Genomic DNA, 20,492 nt, shown 5'->3' on the forward strand with positions numbered 1-20,492 from the left:
CAGGAGGTTGAGGTCAGATACTCCTGAGGGTTTAGTCGGTATGTATCAATCATGAAGTTGCGGTATGCAAGATATCTGCAAACAAGATATGAACATGTATATGTAGAATTCAGGATGATAAATTTGATACAAATAGTGTTTGTATAAACACAGACTTACATTTCTGGTGTTTTGGACTTATTTTCCCATTGAAGAACTCAGGCAGAGCTCGTCTCTCTATCTGATGAATACTGGCCTTTAACAATAAAAAAGCACTATTATCCCTCAAATAAAAAAAGAAGAATAGTAAATGTCCGCTTATGTTCACAGCGCTACGCCTCAATTCTATCATCTATGTACTGTAAAACTGAGAATGTGAGTTGGCGTAATCTGGACAGTTGTACAGTTAAACCCTCACCAGTTGTAGTCGAACCAGGAGGCATAGGTGGGCACAATGATGTGATGCGTTTGCTCTGTGGCACTCTCCTCCCCCTCCATCCCACGGCTGAACTCCCTCTGCTCCTCTTCATCCTACACACACACAATAGGTCAGAACTTAAATATTTAAAGCACATGGTAGATATTGTGATCTAGAGGTTCTTTAAACTAGGACTTGACTATAGCTGTGTTCTGGATGTAGATTTTGTATTAGCTGGAGAGGAGCATCAAACTCATGGCAGAAAGGGTAGAAACTTTTTTGTAGAATTTAGAGCAGTGTTGCAGTATTCCTTCATTTTGCTTTTTCTGAAGCGTTATCGGAAGGTGCACTTGGTCTAAAGTTTTCTGGGATGTGCACATACAATTTTGTTTAGCTGGACTGACTTACTCTGACACCGGAAAGCAGGTCCTCTTCCTGGTCATCTAAGAGAAGCATAGATATTCAAGGTTATTACTGAAATACAAAACACAAATAATACGAATAAATTCCACAAACAAACTTACCTAAATCAGCCATAATGCCTCCTTTGACTGGAGTGTTTTCACTGTCTTTTTTTAGGTTCACTGCAGCCAATGATAATAATGTGAAATAAATAAAGTGTAACACCCCCAACATAAGCAATCGACACACAATGGAAAAAAACGAACAGTACCATTTTTAGGCAGAATGACCTCCTCCATGTTAGGGACAGGCGTGGGATCTTCCATGTCTTTAGTGAGGTCCTCCTCTGGCTCCGCTTCCTCCGGTTGACCACGCCTCTTATACACACCTGAGCTGTTGGATTATAAGAAACGTAACATGTTAGTTAATAAGAATCAAATTCAATTTTGCACCTACATCTTGCAACTCATCTGCAAAGAATTTAATCCACTCTTTTAGAGAAAAAAGCTACAGTGATTTAACCTTTTCTTTCCTCCTTTCTTCTTAGACTCAGAAGAAGGTGGAGACGGGGAACGTCGCCGCTTCTTTACAGGTTTCTGTTCCTTGTGAAAAAGAGAGAGGGAAAAAAATTAAATGCTACCAACAGCAACTGCAAACAAATTTAATAAACTGTATGAAATTAGATAAACATACCTCTGTGCTTTGGTAGATACGCCGCCTGAAACTCATACTATTCCCATTCTCATCGACTTCATAATCTTCCTCATTCATCCACTCATTATATATGTCTGTGTCGAGAACCCACTTGGGATGAACCTGGGAAAAAAAAAAAAAAAACAAAACATTATGTAGATATTCTTACTGTCTTATCGCTTCAAATAAAAGCCCCTCTTAATATTTAATATTTCTAAAACACTACACAACAGAAAAAAACAACAACTCAGGGTATTAATAATAAAAGGATTTTTTCACCTTCCAGCACCTGTCTGCGTTGGGAGGTTCCTCTACTTCTTCATCTACATCACTTGCTGATATAAGCGAGTCGTAACTGAAGAAATAAAATACACAACATATAAATGTATACAGGGCAAAATGTAGCATTATCGAATCCAAACATTTAGAGCACATGTGCAAATGTGGATGCGATGCATTCTCTACCTGTCTGGACACATGCCCCAATGCACCATCACTTGCCGATCCAATCGCATGACTGGTCTAAGCCACTCTTCTGGAAAAGACCAAACAGTGAACATTAAACACACAAATGTGAACCTTTCACTTGATACACCAAGAGGAGTGAACTAAAAAGATACACAAAATTAAAAGCGAGCCTTCGTCTGATGTGGAGGGGGATGGGTATATTTGATGGGTGGCTTGTGACTTCTCCTCTGTTACTGTGCCCTGAAAATGCAAGCAGAAACGTTGTGAATAAACTACTTACTTATTAAACAGGTTTTCACAATAAATATAGACAAAAGGGTTTTCGAATTTGTTTTATTGTGTTTTTATTAATGCATATATTTTATTTATATATGCATCATACTTGTCGCATTTTAATAGCTTTTAAAGTGTATAAGTATTCAAGTATCATTCCTCTAAATGGCCATCCGTGTCTAGTCTGTATTGGATATATCTCCCAATTTCTTTGGATCTTTTATTATTCCACCTACCTGGTGTCGCACAACAATGTCTTTGAGTTTAAGAGCTTGCTTCTGCTCAAGATCAGGAGACAAGTGCACCACAGGTCTGCTCAATAAGTTATTCTAGCACAAACAAAACACCGGTCAGATCCTGCACCTCACGTACACACGCTCAAGACCATCGTCTTCACAAAAGATCCGAGCTCAAATACCTGTGTCAGTGTTTTCTCCACAGATATGAACATCTCCACATTGCGATCCATTCTTGACGGGTTCTGAAGATCAAAGCGTCTCCTTTAATGAAAGAAATAAAAGATCACAGAGTGGATGAGATAAGTTCGACATTTAGATTTGACACTTAGCCGGGTTTATGAGACATTTTACACTAAGCCGGGACCATAGTTAATATTTGATTGATATTTAAGCAATTTTTATAAACATGCTTAGGAAAAAAAACATTACTTTAAAAACATTATTTTAAATTATAATTGTATTGTTGTAGAAATACGTAACAATATTATTGTTCTTACTCATTTTTGATCAAATAAGCAGCCTTAATGACTTTCAAATCTCTATATTAAACTCAAATTAAGTGCTTAATCTTGTCATTATACAGTACTATCACTCTATTCTCCTGTTTGATACTGTTTTGATTTGATGCAATCTGTATTGTTAAAAGCACTATATAAATAAAAGTGACTGTTTGACGTGCTGCATTTATACTGCAAGTCTAAATGCACAGACCTGATCTTTTGACTATATCCAATTTTTTGCCCATCGGTTTACATTCTCTTTAGACACAACTGGTATTCTAATCGATATGTGTTTATATTATTCCCCACTCATTTATCACTTTACTACAAACATGGTAGTTGGCCCCATTCTTTATAGGCAGTAAGTGTCGTCCTCGCATTAGGAGTTCTGCAGGAAATCAGCTACGTGTGGTTACATATTGGTCGGATGTCCAGATATTGGATATGCATCCAATTAAAAAAAACATTTGGAAGCGGCCCATATCGGATGCAAACAAAAAAACAATCTGAGCTAATGTGGATTTTTTTGTTTACACATGTGCAAAAAAACATTTGGTCCATGTTAAATGTGAGCAAAAAAATTTAATTTGTGCCAGTATAAATACAGCTTTAACGACACCAAACTTTGAACGGCAAATACAAATAAACTGAAAACTTACACAACCAATTAATGATAGGTTAAAAAAAGCATCCAGCACTATTTCGCATTAATACTAACCAGCCCTGTTCTGACTTGTACTTGTACACTGATCCTAGAATATAGCAGAGAGCACCGCCCGGCCTTAGGTCCTGAAAACACTTTGCCTGTGGACAAAGAAACAAGGATCAAACAACCGATCACTCATGATTCTGCAAAACTAGGTTTCATGCAATGACTGATCTGGGTGCGGTGGTGATGATTATCTCCTCGACTGTCAAAACAGCAAGAAATTGAAAGATATGCACTTAAACCAACAGGAATAAAGTCTACTTTGGATGGCTTGCCAGAGAAAGAAGTGGAAAAGCAGAAACTCACTGGGAGTTTTGTAAAGCTTGGGTTATTTGCTCGACGGCCAAACGAATCTTCCTGAAACTGCAGCAGTTGGATGACCAGCCCAGACAGAGACTTGCTGGAGGAGCATCAGATTGTACATGCTTAAGAGGGAGAAAAAACAACATAACAAAATAGGGCATTTTAAATACTCTGTGAGTGTTTAACAGCTTTTACTACAATAGATTTTGTTACATACTGTACTAGTACTACGGAATGGTTTTCACATTCACACAGATGCACCAAGGTGTGTGTTACCTACATAGTGGGTAGTGGACAGAGATGGAAAGGCATTGAGAGGGGGGTGTGTCAGTCAGGTCGTGTAAACAAACACCTTTGACCACAAACCTGTTTCTGCAAACTTAAAGCTGCTAGCATGTTGCTAACATAAACATTTACGTACACCGCGTCATATGGAAACTACAAATGAGTCTTTTATTGTATACCGACTCAAATGATGCAGCTGTGGAGTTTGACATAAACATAGCTTCGCCGCTAAAACGAGCACAGAATGAAGGTTGTCACTCCTGTCCTGTCAATTAGGTTCAGACCGTATTCCGTGGAGTTAGCGATTCATTTCTATATCATACGAGGCGAATATTCAAAATACGCAAAAGAGACTTTTGCGTTTTGAGGCGATAATAAGAACGACAAAACCACAAAAACAGCAAGACAACCAGCCCTGTGCGTAAAGAAATCAAAGAAAGCGTCAGGGAACCACAACATGTATGGGTCCCCGGCTATTTAGCTCGCTAACCTTTTTATAATGCTTTCCAATCCAACTGCGAACCGTCTCCAACTGAGAGATTATTTCCGGGCTTTCCCAGAATTTGCAGCACGGCCCACCGTCCATTCTTCGACTCAGCGAAGAGCTACAACCGGCTTGACTCATCGTAGGTCCAGCAGCAGAGCCTGGCGCTTGTGTAGCCATTGTTACATGCTAATTAGCCTTCGCTACCCAGAATGACTGCAGACTCCACAGCGCCTCTAGCGGTAGGACCAAAAGAGGCGCCAACGACGCCTACTGCATACTACGCACAGTACGTAATGCATACTGCTCATTATTTCGTCAGATTAGTACACAGAGTAAACAATAAAGCAAAAATCGGTTGAATATTTAAGTTTAGGATGGCAAAACAGTCGTGCTCAACTCTCAACACTGCAGCTAAATTAACAATGAAATCAAACGACATGATTTAATATGATATGGCCATGGAGGATTATTTGTTTTCTTTATATGTTATGTATGTGAAACAATATTAACAATAATATTTTTAATTTTTGCTTGCATTTTTGTCTGTTTGCTTTTAAAAAATGTCTATAATATAACAGATCATACGTTGTTTTTGTCCTCATTGTTATGAATGTCGAAATGCTGCTGCCCTTGAACACTGCTTTTTCACCCCAGACCTTCGGATAAGTGCCGTGTCCTTAACACGAGTGCTAAACAGATTAGGAGTTATATTTTTAAATCTATCGTTATTTTCAATACCGCACGCAATTTAGCTCAACCCAGGGCATGTGACAAACGAAAAATGTGAACTAGTTTTTGAAATACCCCTAATTCTTTACCGAAGGTTGGGCCAATGAACGGCGCATGCTCAGTGCGAACAGGGAGTGTTGGAGACGGCCAACAGTGCAGGGAAAGGCAAGACGGGTGAAAAGAGAAGCCCGTCTGCCTTTCGAAAGGGAAAAAATACGTTCACGGAGCTTCGTCGCGCGTCCTCGCTTTACACCCGGCCATGCCAACGACACAGCGATGTATTATTACTGCAATCGGAATAAAATGAGCGCTAGTGCAGCCGGGCCTGGAGCGGAGAGTTGCGGGGCCGGGTGTCCGCATAGCGCCAGCCGCTGCTGCGGGGGAGGAGGCTGCGGTGAGCCCGTCAGCGGTGACGGAAGCTCGGCCGCTGCGGCTACGGCCACCAGCGCTGCCCCAGTGCGGAGCTCGGACAGGGAGAGCAGCGTAGCCGAGGCCCAGGCGTTCCGCGAATGGGACGGTGCCACCTCCGGCGATGCGGATCCGGCCCAGAAAATGAACGAAGGGGAATTTTTTACGAACGGCGCCGCCGATATCACACGGGAGGGAGACGAACGCGCGGATTCGGGGGAATACGGCGGAGGACGCGGGCGCTTCTGTAGACAAAGCACTGGAGCGGGCGAGAATAACACCATTAATATTGATCACGAAGGAGCTGGTTTGCGGCGTTTCACGAGCGCCACGACGAGAAGGGACGAGCGCAGGGAGAGCTCGAGACTGCCGCCGGTGCGCACCGCGAGAGTCCGACGCGGACACACGGCGCACGCCGAGACCGAGATGATGACAGCCGCTGCAAGGTGTGGTCACGGGAATCCCGAGCCCGCGGTCATCAAGCGCCGGGGATGCAGTTTCACCCGAGCCTCCAAGAGGGTGTGTTTCTCGGACGCCGCGGCCCGCGTTGGGTCCAACGGTGAAGCTCACGGGAAGGGCTCCGCGAGCGCTGCCGAGACTTTCAGGCGCACGTCCTTACGTCGTATCCACTGCGAAAACACGACCGGGGCCCAAAAAATGAATTTCGCAGCGTGCCCGCCTGATGAAAGTGCCCAGCTGCCCACATGCAGGACGGCGAAGGGGCGCGTCAGACTGTACAGGGTGCGCTCCTTTCTTTCCAGCTCTGCCAACCATAACAACGGGGTCAGCGGAAACGGTGCCCCGCACAATAGCCTCCCACCGCAACCCTCTCTCCAAACCGACCCTGACCTGCGTGAATGCGTGAAAAAGCCCCTGTGTGTCCTGTCCATCGCTTCTTCTCAGTCTGAGAGTGGGCCTCCTAACGGGACAGAGCCAGAGCCACAGCCACAGAAGTGTGACGGTACAGGTGTGGGCATTGATGCACAGGGGACCGAGGGCCCCAGCACGGAGCAAATAGAGGCAGTGAGGGGCGAAGCCGAACGCAGGCAGGCAGAGCTGGAGGGTCGGACCGACCACCTCTGGAGGCGCCTGCAGGCTGTACAAGTAAAGCAGGTGGAGAGGCATGTTACGCAGCAGCTGCATGGCCTGTACAGGAGCCTGGGCTTGAGCTGCACCCGAAGGCCCAGTGCTGGATCCAGGAACTCGGCTGAGCTGAGCAGGCTGGCGTGCAGCTGCAGCGAGATCCTCCGGACTGCAGAGAGCGCCCTGGACTCGGACCACACGGCCAGCAGCTCCGGCGGGGACAGCGACAGTGAGGAAGATGAAGGATTGGAGAGAGGGGGTCGTCGCTTTAGACCGCTGCCAATGAAATCAGTGTAAGCTTTCCACACTATGTTTGACCCCAGGTTAAGATCTTTTAACCCCGAGTTAAGGAATCTTTTTGTCCTTAATGAGATGTTAAAGAAAAAGAAAGCCCAGGTACAAGATGGAAAAAGATAACTCTGAGCCGAGGGGATAGATTACCCAAAAAATTAACACTTACTCACCCTCGTGTCCTGCATCACTTACCCATTGGCTTCAATTGTAAGGTAAACATACTCAAAGTCAATGGGATCTGAAACTGTATGGTTCTAAACATTCTTCAAAATAAATAATTTTGCGTTTAAAGAAAAAAAAAAAGGTATGCATGCAGATGAGGGCGAGTAAATGATGAATTGAGTTGATTCCTTTAGTGTCCTTTTCTAGAAATTTTAAATGTTAAGTGTCCAGATTGTTTTCGTATACATGCATGTACACCTACATGTAGATGTGTGGAAAAGCTTCAGATGATTTGCATGTTGGTGTTGCCTTCTGAGTCACCATTGCACTTTACATCGTACATGTTGTACTGGCCATTGATTCACGACTGCCACATTGAGAGGTTACAAAGCAATTTCATGCCATGCTGTTGGGAATAAAATGGGTCAGAAAAAGCTTCATTGTCAATTCTTGTAGGACCTCTAAAATGGTCCACTAGGGTTGAATAAACCTTATTCAGCCTGTACCTTTTTCTTAAAAATAATGGTTCTTTATTGGCATTTATGGTTCCGTGAAGAGACTTTCATGGAAACTTACCAATGCACCAAAGAATTCTTTATAGTATTTATGATTATTAAATGTTCTTCTTATTAAGGAGAAGGTTCTTTTATGGCACCGGTACAGAAACTCCCTTTATTTTTTTAAGTGTTGAATACAAATTGCATTGAACTAAAATGTCATATGTCATATAAAAAATGTTTTAGTTTTATGTGTATATTCAGTATTTCGTTTCTTCTTTCAGTGTCACTGGCAAAGAATGGCAATGGGCGGAGAGCAGGGCATGGCTTGGCAGCAGGTGGGTGTGGCTTCAGACTCAAGTATCAGAGCTTGAGTATCGGATCCGTGCGCTGACAGAGCTTTACACCCATCTTCGACAGGGAAAGGTATTCCGGGTGTCCATGTGTTTATTTTTGGGCTATTGTAGGTGGATGGATTCATCAATATATATATATTTTTTTGTTCTGTGCAGGTGCGGTCCACTTACTCTGTCCCTGACACGCCCCTCAGAGCATCAAACCCCTCCCCCGCATCGCACAACTGCAAGTCAGTGGACGATTTACCTTGCATGCAAACACAGACTGGTCATTTTTTTGGATTTGACATTTTAAAGTACTATTGAACTACCCACTAGGTTGTCCTCTGCTGGTGATCCTAACAGGAAGTGGCAGACAGAAGACACCACCACTCCGCAAACAGTGCCCAGTCCGCCTTCTTCTGCCGCTCGGGTTCGACCGCTACTCCGGCAACGCCGTCACAGACTCATTCGCCTGGACGACTGCACAGCTCTGGGGTCAAAGGTGAAGATGGTCTCAGAGTTCACCTTGCTGCTGCTTTCCTGTTGTGCAGCGTAACTTGTATTATTACTGGCTGCTCTTCGCGTTGAATTATGCCTTAAAGGGAGTATTAAAAAAAACAAAACCGGAATCTCAATGCTGAATTCTTGAATTTGTGTGTCCCTCCCAGGCGGTTTCGTTACAGTGCTGGTGTGAGCCACCGGCTGTGTGTGTGTTATGTGGTGGTGGTGCTCCTCGCTCCCCCTCAGATAAGGAGAAAGGTCTGTGGATGCGTCAGACCTGGCTCGATATGTCCGTTCACCCTGTCCTCTCAATGCCATCAGGTGAAATCTGTACATTCCTTTATATTTTCAAAATATTTTGTTTTCTTTGTAAGCACAGAATTGTTTAGCTTGTGTTTTAACGGTGCAAACTGTACAAGGCTGTTCCTTTTATGTTGATGTCCTTGAAAGTAACCTTGAAATTGTCCCAGTGTGGCTTTCACATTAGTGGTCTTGAAATAAAAAAAAAAAAATTATGTGTTTGTGTGTAATGTATGTGTATATATTTAACTATTATAATACAAGAATCTGTACGTGTCCTTATACTTTTTAGAGCCAGTGTGGATGAAATGAATGTGGCAAATACTCATCACTGTCGCATTTACTTTTTTACCTTAATGCGTTGAATTTCCTTCATTGCAGATTCACCCCTTTCACTGCATTGTGGGATACGCCCGCTGGCCGGGCACCATTCTCATAATTCACTACAGTGGACAGACATGTCATCGGCGTCCTCTTGGCCAGGCAGGCGGGGCCAGGGACGAGTTGGGAGAGTAAGGAGGAGACTAGTTTGTCCCCGTCCACCCAATGCACTGCCTCCTTTATTTAACACACCTGGTGGGTGAAATATGTATTGTCTCATATATTAAGCACACACACTTAAACAGTTTATACTGTAGTACACAATTGTTTAAATGTTTAGGGTCAGTAGGATATTCTTGTTGTTTTAAAGAGTTTTAAAGAGTAAAGACATGTATAGTATTACAATTATAAATGGTGTTAATCTGAACTTCCCGTTTGTCCGAGAATCATGTAAGAATTTGTGGAAACGGCCTCATTTTCAAAAATTTAAAAAAACATTTGTAGGTGGTTCTGGGTGCAGAAGTCAGAGGGGTGTGATTATTCCCAATTATCTTCATCCACGAGCTCCAGATTTGCCCATTCTGCCGGCAACACCCCCAACGACAGACACACCTACTCAGGTACAGAGCTTTAAAAAAAAAAAAAAAAAAAAGCAAAATTGCCAGGAGCTCAACAATACCATGTGTTGTGGATGCCTCCTAAATCTCTCTTGTTCCTCAGCCTTTACGAAGAAGAAGAGCAGAAAGCTCATTTGACATCGACAACCTGGTGATGCCTTTGGGCCTGGCTGGACTAGGAGCGCGTGTACAAAGACTACAATACAAGGAAATTATCACACCGAGGTACGAATAATGTAGCCTCAAACCGATACACTGAATAAGCGAAAAATAAAAATTGCCACAAAAAGAATGAGCGATTACATAATGAACATTTCGCTTTGAGTCGGACATCCTGTGGTCCTTCTGTCAGATAGCCATTGTGCAAAGTGGCTTTGGTTTCAAGTAATTTCCCATGAATTATTCAAACGCAGTGCCAAGTATCCACTGTTTCTTTGTGTCCCGTGGTTTATAACGTAGTACAGGTACATCCCAAACTGGAGCAACTCTGGACAAATTAGCTTACGGTGTATTTTTTATTATGTCATATTATAAGGAAGCTTAAAAAGTGACAACATTATACTATGCTATGGGTTTCCTGTGGCGATACTGATAACTTCAGAGCAGAATCACTGATGGATTTATATATAAGGATAGCATACAGAACTGCTGAGAGCATATGATTAAATTAAATTAACTCTTACTGTACACTACATCTACTTAAAATTAAGTGCTACATTTTTTTTGTTGATGTTGCAGATGGAAGATTTTGGATGTGTGAAAATGAGAAACTGTCATATCTGTTAATTGGCTAAGCCAGCACACACAGCACATTTTTTGGCTGATGCTAATGGTCTTAAACTGTTGGCTGATATCTTATTTTTGACGAAAACTTTGTGTCCTATGTCATGTGTTTAGTTGGAGGGAGCTGGACTCTCTCTCGGGGGTCTGTAAGAACCAGGAAGGGGCGCACGGCCTGTCATTCAATTACAATAACATACAACACCAGCCCAATGGGGAAGGTCAGGACATTGAGGAGGAGGAGGTGCGTATACCTTTAACTGGGTTTATTATCTTATTAAGACTCCTGATGTTGTTATTGATTTTCTCCACATTCAATGCAAAGGTGGAGGATCTCTCTGACGCTTTGTTTCTGAGCCGCCATGCAGTGTGTGAGAGCAGAGAGAGGAGTCGGTGGGGGAGCTGGGCTCGCAGGCGCCGCCGGGGCAGGTGAGAGAAATAGAGGCATATGTGATGGAGAATACTTAAACCCGTGTCAGAATTGTTTAAATGGTTGGACTAATGTTTTTCATTAACAGTGATCTATTTGAAATGAAAAAATTCTGATAATTTTATAGTACCTACTTACCTTTTAGAGCACATTTTCCAATATATTAAGCTATAAGGATGATACGAATTCAATAATAAATAAAATAGATTATTTAAACGAAATGAATAGTTTTTATTCGACAAAGGATGCGTTAAATTGATGCATCATATTGCAACTGAACAATGATCTTTCTATTCTTCAAAGAAAAAAAAAAAGGAGGCTGCTGAAATAATAACAAATTATATTTCAAAATGCATCAAAACAGAAAAAGGTTGTTTTAAAAATAAGTACTAATATTTGACAATATCACTGTCTGTATTTTTGATCAAATACATGCAGTGTTGATGTGCATTCTTTCAGAAACCCTAAAAGAAATCTTCCAGACCCCAAGTCAGCAGTAAATTGCATTAATGGTTAATGTAATGTCACGCCACAATTATGTGTTTGTATAGCTGACAAATAACATCAAGAATGTAGGTTAAAATTGACATGTGTTGAAAGAATAGTTTGTTATTGAAGCTTACATATGCGCACCTATTTCACGCACTCTCTAAATTAATACCTGGCCATAAAACAGTGGGTAGTTTTAAAATAGTTCTAGATGAAGTATAGCATGTCAAACTGCAGGACGCTGCGGTCACTGCTTGAAATTTCACTCTCTGCTTGACTTCCTCTCTCAGATCTTCTTCCTCCTTCCATGGGGATGGGAAGAGCTCCAGGGGACTGGAGCAGACGCCTGGCTCTCCAGATTCCAGGCAAAGTCATTTTGCAGAAGGAGACGTCTCGCCACACAGCCCCTTCTGTACCGGAGCGGAGGATCCCTTCAGCCAGGCTGAAGATGAACAGCAGGTGTGTGTGTGAGAGGAAGAGGACTTAACGTTCTGTTCAACTTCATTATTGCTGTAACCATGGCAATTATTTAGTTGGAAGAACATCCTGTAGTTCAAATAAAAAAAAAAAAAAAAGTGCAGTTTTCTATTTCTTCTTGACTCATTAAATCCTTGAGTCTTCTTCTGGGGGCTGTTTGTGAATCCTGAAAGATATATATACTTAATATTCTTTACATTGTGAGGGAATATGAACGCATATAATAAACCCGGGTGTTTCTGGAGTTTAATAACCTCAGTGAATCATCATCATCATCATCTTCAACATCTTCTACGTTTGCAGGCTGTGCTGCCATGGGAACGCCGGTCGTTCCCTTTGCAGGAGTCAGATCTTCAGTGGCTGCAGGAGGAGGAAGAGGCGGAGCCAGACGAGGACCCGTGCACCGCCAGCGGCCGCAGCCAAAGCACGGACTCGGGCATCTCTGTGGGCAGCCTGGAGCTCTCCCCGAGGACCCCTCAACCCCCTCAGCAGCACTCAGGCACAGAGCGAGCCACCCCTCACACACTGTCCTGCAAACCAGCCACCCCGACGACAGTCTCTACAGCTCAGGATTCTCCCCAACTTCCTCTTTCCTTATACTCGTCCTCTCCGTTATCATAGCGCATCATTTGTCCAGCCATTTTTCTGCTCTAATACGAAAACAAAACCACACGTCCCAATGCCATTGACCCTATCAACCTATTTATCTAACCACGAGCACCTTGTGTCCTCATTCCCTGAACCCTCTGGAGCCTTACATAAACCACAGAGCCTATTATTTATAATCTTCCCTCAAACCCTCACTCATTCGCCCAATAACAAACGCATCTCCGCCGACAGCCCAGTTTCCCCAATGAGCATCTCTGGCCCTTCCTAACACATCCTTTCAACTCTTCTTCACCAGCCTGCCCCCGATACAGCTGCCGTTCAATCTGACGCTACTGTAATGAACAGATGGTGTCTGTTTTTCTGTTGTTTGTTCATTTTTTGGACCTGTCTAAAGCTTATCAGTCAGTCATTTTAACTTGAGTTAAAGCATTGCGTTTAAAGCTCTGTGCTGTTTTCACAAATCAAAATGTTACGCCAACAAAGGGCGAGACCAAATTGAAAGCTCTTGGTTATTGACCTCCGTATAAAGGCACTACATATTACCTATGACTTAGTTACTTTATTCACGTGTTGTATTGTATGTATTCCGCAGAGATGTATGCGTACTGCCGAAGAATCATAGCGTTTAAAGTCTGTTACATGCTCTCTGGACACTACCTGTGTCTTTCCTCCTTCCTCTTGAGCTCAACACAAGAAGTATTTTTGATTTCCATGTGACATGCTGTATGTGTGTGTGTGTGTGTGCGTGTGCATTATGTTAAAGGAAGAGTGTTAGTTCTTGTGTTGGTCAGAGAGTATGTATGTATGCGTGTGTGGTTTAGACAGGTCTGCTGTACTGCTGCATTAGGGGGTAGCGTTGGTGAATAAAAACATCATTTTGTAGGAACACAACAAAACACGAGAAGATAAAAGTGAATGGAAGCTCTATTTGAAGCGCACATGATGCTCTCAATGCAAAGACGTAATAAAAGGAATAAACACATAAATGAGAACTACTTTTGCTCATTCGCTCATTTATTATTTATGCTGGTGTACAGAAGCACATTGCAGCCATGAAAATCATGCTTTGTGAGATAAAAAGTTTCATATTTTGAATATTTGTAAAATGTTAGTCATAGCTACTACTATTTAAATCAGTTTTGACTTTTATCTCAATTGTGATTTACTAACCTATGCAATAATCCTACTTTTTTTTTTTTTTTACCCTCATGAACTGCCAATCCATTCTTTTCGTTTTTTAATACACAAAGAAGATCTTGGCATCTCATGCATTGAAAGAGGTTGTTGATTGTAAACGGTAAGACGCAAAAATAACGTTACACTATTATTCATTAAAGCAGTGAACAAAGCACCTGAAAAGGACCTTGACAGCTAAGAGTCTTTTTAATCATACCCTAGCATATTCAGTTCCTGTATAAATTTTATGAACTGGTTTATAATCCTTTTTAAACATTGTAAGCGTTAAATAATTACAAATAAATGTTTTTTTACAGTGTTTAACAGAGCCATAGAGGTAGTTTTGATATTGCACAGTAGAACAGCAGCGCCCTCTCTCGGGTCATTGAGTATCCACGGCAGTAGAGGGCGCTAATGTGCTAAAACAGTCTCACACCAAATATCGAACAACGTGGACTAGAGGAAATAAATGCATCGCATATGACGACATACTGGTGAGTAAAACGAGTTGTTTGTTTAAATTTCACTGCAAAAAACTCGTGCTATTTAGATATTACACTGGTGCTTGTTTTATAAAATAGACACCACTGTTACTCGTTTATGTATAACTTGTGCAGACAGAAAGTGCCTCGTGCAGGCAATATCTCTGAACACGTCAAGTGAGAAATATTCATTGAAAAAAAATACAATATTGCCATTAACCTCTTTAAACGCACTAAAAGGTTATTGTTTGACAAGGATGTTACAGAAACACACGGTAATTGTTGTAAAGCGTAATAACTTTTCAAAAGTTAATAGGGAATTAGAGACATAAAAGTAATTTGATAATGGGCTGAAACTTTAAATGTAAATCTATGTTTATTGACATCCAGGTAGTTTCCGCTGTGTTTTTATGAAATTATAGCTTAATTTCTCAATCCCTAAATTATCAGTCCGTAATTAATTAAAATGACCCTTTTGCATTATAGAGTAATGTGAAAATGAATGGATACTCTGTTGAACTTCATGGTTTTCTGTCAGGAACACGTAATAAAAACTCATCTGGTCCTTAGAATTTGAAAAATAGATGAACAACAACTGTGTCATTATTTATTTAACAAAAATAAAGCTAATAGGGATAAGCCATGGGTGCCAAACTGGCCACACCCTTATGATTCAGTTGCTTGTAGATCCACTTTTAGCAGCAAAAACTTAGAAGTAATAATTTTTCACATTTACTATCACATTCCCGTTGACCCACTCTTCAGTTTATTGAGGTATGTTGGTATTTGTTTATGCACGGCTCTCAACACAGAATTTTATTTCATATGAGGTCTGGACTTTGACTGGGCTATTACAACACATTGATTCTTTTCCTTTTCAGCTGTTTTGTTGCAGATTTGCTGGTGTGCTTGGGATCATTGTCCTGTTGCATGACCCATTTTTGGCAATATGTTTATATACAAAGGAATTCATAGGTGTCCAGGTCCTGTGGCTATAAAAAGTAAAAAAAATCATCAGCCCTAAACCAACTTGTATGACTTTTGGTGTGAGCTGTTTTTATTGATATGCTCTTTTGGCTTTCATCAGATGTAGTGCTGTGCATCTCCACTTTGGTGTCTCTTTCCAAGGAAAGTGCCCCAAAAGTCTTGTGGTTTGTTCAGATGCAAGACCAGCAAACGTATAAAATGTTTATAGAGGTAAAATAAAAAATATACATAATATTATAATAGACCAGAGTCAGGTAAATGTCTCTACATTCTGAAATATTAGGGATTGTAGGCCAAAGGGCACATTACCAGACAGTAGCTGAAGTAGGTCACATGTAATCGAGTGATTACAAAGTAACGTTCATGCCGACCATGCCGAAATATTTGCAAAATATTATAATAAAATGTATACGCCCGAAATCTTTAATCCTGTCTCTACCAGATCATGTAAGGCGGCAATTTTTGTCTGGTATCCAAAACCAGTTTCTAAAAGTACTGTATATAGTGTCTGGTATTTAACTGTACTAACTAAATGTCTTCTTACCTGAGAGGTAAGAGCAGGAAGCAGAAAATGAAGTAATGATCAAAATTGAGCGGGGTTTGTTGATTCTTGGATGTATATGTTTCAATGCTCAGACTTTGTCTGAACTTCATCCCTACTTTGTCTGGGACTTCATTTAACCAGCACAAAGTTTATTATAGCAGAACAGTGGAAAATTACTGCTTCACAACATTGTCATGTGGCAAATAGAAACATTCTCTCATCTTTTCTCAACTGGTGAAAACAAATGCCCCTTAAAACCACATAATCATCAGACTAAAACAACCATAAAAACACAAGAAAAATAATCTTTAGATCTTTCAGTATGGGGTTTCAGTATACAAATTAATATTAATGGTTTATTACATTTCCAGAAAAATCGAGCAATAACATTTCCAGTTTTCCTTTCAGCATTTCTGTGGCATCATGGGGGTTCACGGACTTACAAGTTTTGTGGAAGGAAATCGCCAGTTCTTCACAGATATGAGACTGCGAGACTGCCGCCTTGTGATTGATGGGTCCAGCTTGTATTTTCGATTATATTTCAACTCTGGTTTGGATCAAGCACGGGGTGGGGACTACGACACATTTGTGGTGTTGATTCAACAGTTTTTTGCTGCGCTTTCTGAATGTGGTGTGCAGCCGTTCGTTGTGTTAGATGGCGGAATGGACCAAACGGACAAGAAGTTCAAGACACTACAGGAAAGAGCCCAGAACAAAATCCGAGAGGCTCACGCTCTTTCCAGAGGATCTTACGGTTCTGTTCTCCCTCTGCTTGTACGTGAAGTCTTTATACAGGTCCTTTCAGAGCTTGGCGTACCTTTAGTACAGTGTATTTCAGAAGCTGATTTTGAGATAGCCTCTCTTGCCAAACACTGGGGATGTCCAGTTCTGACCAACGACAGTGATTTCTACATCTTCGACCTCAGAGGTGGCTACCTACCTTTTTCATTCTTCCAATGGAATAACGTCAGCGGTAGGGCCACAGAGCGCTACATCCCTACACAGAATTTCAACGTGAACCGTTTCTGCTCACATTTCAACCACATGAACAAGCAGCTCCTCCCACTCTTTGCTGTTGTCATCGGGAACGACTACACACCTGCTAAAATAACCGAGATTTTCTTCAGCCGCGTAGAGTTGGAAAGAGTACCATCCAGTCGGAAGTATGGACGTAGTTCCAATCCTCGAATCGAGGGCTTTTTGCTCTGGCTTTCTCAGTTTACCGGGCCTGCAGATGCTCTGGAGGAAGTCCTGGGGATTTTGGGTGAACAGCGGAAAGGAAACTTGCGTACGCAGCTCTCCAAAGGAATGCAGGACTACCAGCTTCCTCATAGAAGCAGTTTGGCTCAGTACTTCTCAAGTCCCCAACCAGCGCTTCCAGATACCCAGGGGCTCCCAGCAGCACTGATTTCTCAACCCGAATGGCTTTTAAGGATGGTTGCATCAGGTAAGCTGTCGTCTTTTGTCTTGGATGTGCTTGTACACCAGAAGGTTATGTTAATTGCGCAGGTGGAGAATAGTAACCTGCCTAGCAGTCATGCAACTTCGTTGAGTATCCGAAAGACTATCTACAGCCTTCTGATTGAAAAGGCGAGACAGGAAAGTCACATGCCACAAGGAGTCAACCAGAGAGGACAAGGAGGACGAGGAGGACAATCCCAGGGTAAAGGAGGACAACAGTGTTACATCCCATGTGTTGATGAGTATGACAGACAAGAACTGAAACTCAAGAAAAACACAGTGGAGGCTCACCAACCCAAGTCACAGCTTGATCTCGCAGCAATCGACAAGGTTAGGGACGATTTCTGCATTTAAATATTGTCTGCATATATACATTCCTCCAATTACCTTTTTTTATTATTTATTTAAGGTGCCTAAACAAGTAAAGCTGCAAGTGTTGTTGGGAACACTCGGTGTAATGGACCATATTATACAGCCATTTCCACCTCACCTTTGCCTTCCAGTGTGTGTGACGTATTACTGGATGAAAAACTGTAAGCCAAAGCCCAGTCAGCTTCTACTGCAGGCCATATTGTTGGGACTGGTGTACGGGGAACTCTCCTGGAGAAGGACCCATCCTAATGGTATCTCCAACTCCTTTTTTTTTTACTCAACATCTGTTGTGGGTGTTTGTTTTGAGACACAGGAAAAAATATTGAGGAATTGACAAAGCGTAAATAAAATGTATTATGAAGTTTTTTGCTAGTCAACTTAACATCTTCAGTTTTCAGAGCTTTAATCATGAGCCTCTCTATTGTACAGACCCACTATTTGGCAGCAAAGCTTCTGCTTCTGTATGTCAGCGATTATCTCGTCTGAGGGTTAATCCAGGACAGAGGAGGGGCCTAGATCTGGGTGTGGCCCATTTGCTCAGTCAATGGCAGTCATGTATGTGGGCGGCAATGCTCCTGAACCAGTTACTGTGTTTCCCGTTATCTGAACCTCAATGTGCCTGGTAGGGTATAGCCATGAAATTAACTTTTTCTCATTCTGCTGTTTTCATTCAATTATTATATATATATATATTCAGCATCATTACTCTTCAGTGTCACATTATCCTTCAGAAAACATTTTAATATGCTGATTTATTATCAGTGAAACCATTGTGCAGCTTTTTTTTTTTTCTGGAACATGTGAAACTTTTTTTTAAAGAATACAAAGTTAAAAAGCAGCATTTGTTCAAAATAGATATCTTTTCTAACAATGAAAGTCTTTACTATGACTTTTAATACAAGACATCCCTCCTGAATAAAAGTATTCATCTCTTTATAAAAAAGGAAACATTTAATGACCCCAAACTTTTGAATAGCAATATATATATTGTAGCACAAAACTCCTTTTTTTTTTTTTTTACTTTTTATTAATAGAGAATCCTGAAAAAAAATATCACAGGTCCCCAAAATTTTTGAAGCAGCAGAACGGCTTTCAACATTACTAATAAATAAGCATATTAGAATGATTTCTGAAGGGTCAAAGACTTCAAATTGCCATAAAAATTGTACAAATTTTTTTTTGTGTGTTTTTGATCACAGTCTATTAATGAGCAGTAGAAATGTAAAATATTTTTTGTTAAAAAAAAATCTTACTCATCCCAAAATTTTAAACAGTGTGTTTAACTTGATCAGCACCCTCTTTGTTTATTTAATAGGAATGCACAGCACTGATATGTATTTTAAGTATATTTTGTGTATTTATTATGTCATATTGTATTGCTCTCTTTGTTTCCTAAAGGGTTTTCAGTGGTACTCTGCTGCATGGTCTTGAGGCTGCCATAAGAGGGGGTCAACAGTGTGAAGCTCTGCTTGCAGAGGACACTGATGCTTGGCAGCTCTACTCCATCCTGCTCAAGACATTGATGGGTCCTGCAGTATCAGCACCAACAAGCAGGGGTCGAGGAGAGGGGCAGAGACACGCTCAGGAAAGAGGGAGGGGCCAGGGTGGTAGAGGGCAGGGCAATGACCGGAGAGGGCGGGGTAATAGGGGAGGAAGGCGGGGCCACGGTAGTAGAGGAAGAGGAACAATGTCTTCAGACATTGCTGTGGACAACAGGTTTGCCCTGTTGACCTTTGATGAGTATTAGCATTGGTGAACTTGAAATGATAGATTAGATTTAAAAAGTTAGTTTAGGAGAGGAGAATAAAGAATTTCAGAATGTTCTTATGCAGCATTTCACTTTATGAAAGCATGGTGTGCCTGAGGATGTCAGTGCACCTTTTCAGATGAGCGTAGCTTTTACCAACTGCATTTCAAGAGACACTTTTGTTTACTATGAAAATGTTTTACTATAAGAGCTATTATATGTGCACTAATATACACTGACTCTATTTTGCAGCTAAGTAATGAAAATGGCCTGTTTAGTGTAGATTTTTTATACTATTTAATTAAATGAACTTTTATGAAAAAGAATGTCGAATTTGTATGTTATCTGAGGACCAATATTTTGTTGCTCTACCTGCTTTTTATGAAATATATTTAATTGTGTGTGCTGTAAATTGCAAGCATCATGTTTTTAACAGGAATCCTCTCATTAATTGGGTATTCATAATCTCTCATTAATTCTTCTGATTATTCCTATGATTATTGTGTCAATAAGACAACTGCCAATATGGTGTAGTCATGATTGAGTACAAAACTTTGGGGTATTCTGTTCAAAACAGTTCATAATTTTTTGGTTCTCTGAAGTTAAGTGCCAAATTATCAAGTGCAGTTTTAATAAAAGTGTCATTATGCTTTAATGGATGTTGTTCAAGGCACATTCTTACAAGAAACTTGTAAGTTTCATATCTCTTGGCAGACGTATTTTACCAGATAACTTTTTTTGTATTGACAATAAAGCTTATATTTCAAAGTATTTCTGAAATCTCTAATTGCATGTTACCATGAAAAGTTCAGTTGATGACTAAGCAAGACACAAGTTAATCAGAAACATACATAAACATAGCAAATGCAAAATACAAGCGAAATGCTAATGATTTTTAATCTAAAAAAGTGTTAAATGTAATAACTTCTCTC

The 20,492-nt window shown here is 41.1% G+C and overlaps 2 protein-coding genes and 1 pseudogene across 3 annotated transcripts; 2 read left to right on the top strand and 1 right to left on the bottom strand.

Moving 5' to 3' along the window:
* LOC122323319 overlaps positions 1–4,970 on the bottom strand; it is a 5,955-nt pseudogene extending 985 nt beyond the window's left edge.
* A 614-nt stretch (positions 4,971–5,584) lies between these two features.
* Positions 5,585–13,786, top strand: LOC122323476 (KAT8 regulatory NSL complex subunit 1). 2 transcript variants are annotated; one of them, XM_043217335.1, is made up of 12 exons: positions 5,585–7,269; positions 8,214–8,355; positions 8,442–8,515; positions 8,604–8,769; positions 8,936–9,089; positions 9,450–9,644; positions 9,894–10,009; positions 10,110–10,231; positions 10,904–11,030; positions 11,112–11,215; positions 11,996–12,164; positions 12,486–13,786. In XM_043217335.1, exons 1-12 carry the CDS (start codon positions 5,600–5,602, stop codon positions 12,801–12,803), a joined length of 3,357 nt encoding a protein of 1,118 aa, XP_043073270.1. In that variant the 5' UTR covers positions 5,585–5,599; the 3' UTR covers positions 12,804–13,786. The 2 variants fall into 2 exon arrangements, with proteins under 2 accessions (XP_043073270.1, XP_043073271.1); XM_043217336.1 differs by having other exon boundaries at positions 8,631–8,769.
* A 616-nt stretch (positions 13,787–14,402) lies between these two features.
* On the top strand, positions 14,403–20,331 carry aste1b (asteroid homolog 1b). The gene is made up of 5 exons (XM_043218493.1): positions 14,403–14,461; positions 16,389–17,771; positions 17,851–18,064; positions 18,243–18,435; positions 19,212–20,331. Exons 2-5 carry the CDS (start codon positions 16,404–16,406, stop codon positions 19,558–19,560), a joined length of 2,124 nt encoding a protein of 707 aa, XP_043074428.1. The 5' UTR covers positions 14,403–14,461; positions 16,389–16,403; the 3' UTR covers positions 19,561–20,331.
* The last annotated feature ends 161 nt before the right edge of the window (positions 20,332–20,492 follow it).

Source organism: Puntigrus tetrazona, chromosome 19, assembly GCF_018831695.1.
Source record: "Puntigrus tetrazona isolate hp1 chromosome 19, ASM1883169v1, whole genome shotgun sequence".
Lineage (NCBI taxonomy): Eukaryota > Metazoa > Chordata > Actinopteri > Cypriniformes > Cyprinidae > Puntigrus > Puntigrus tetrazona.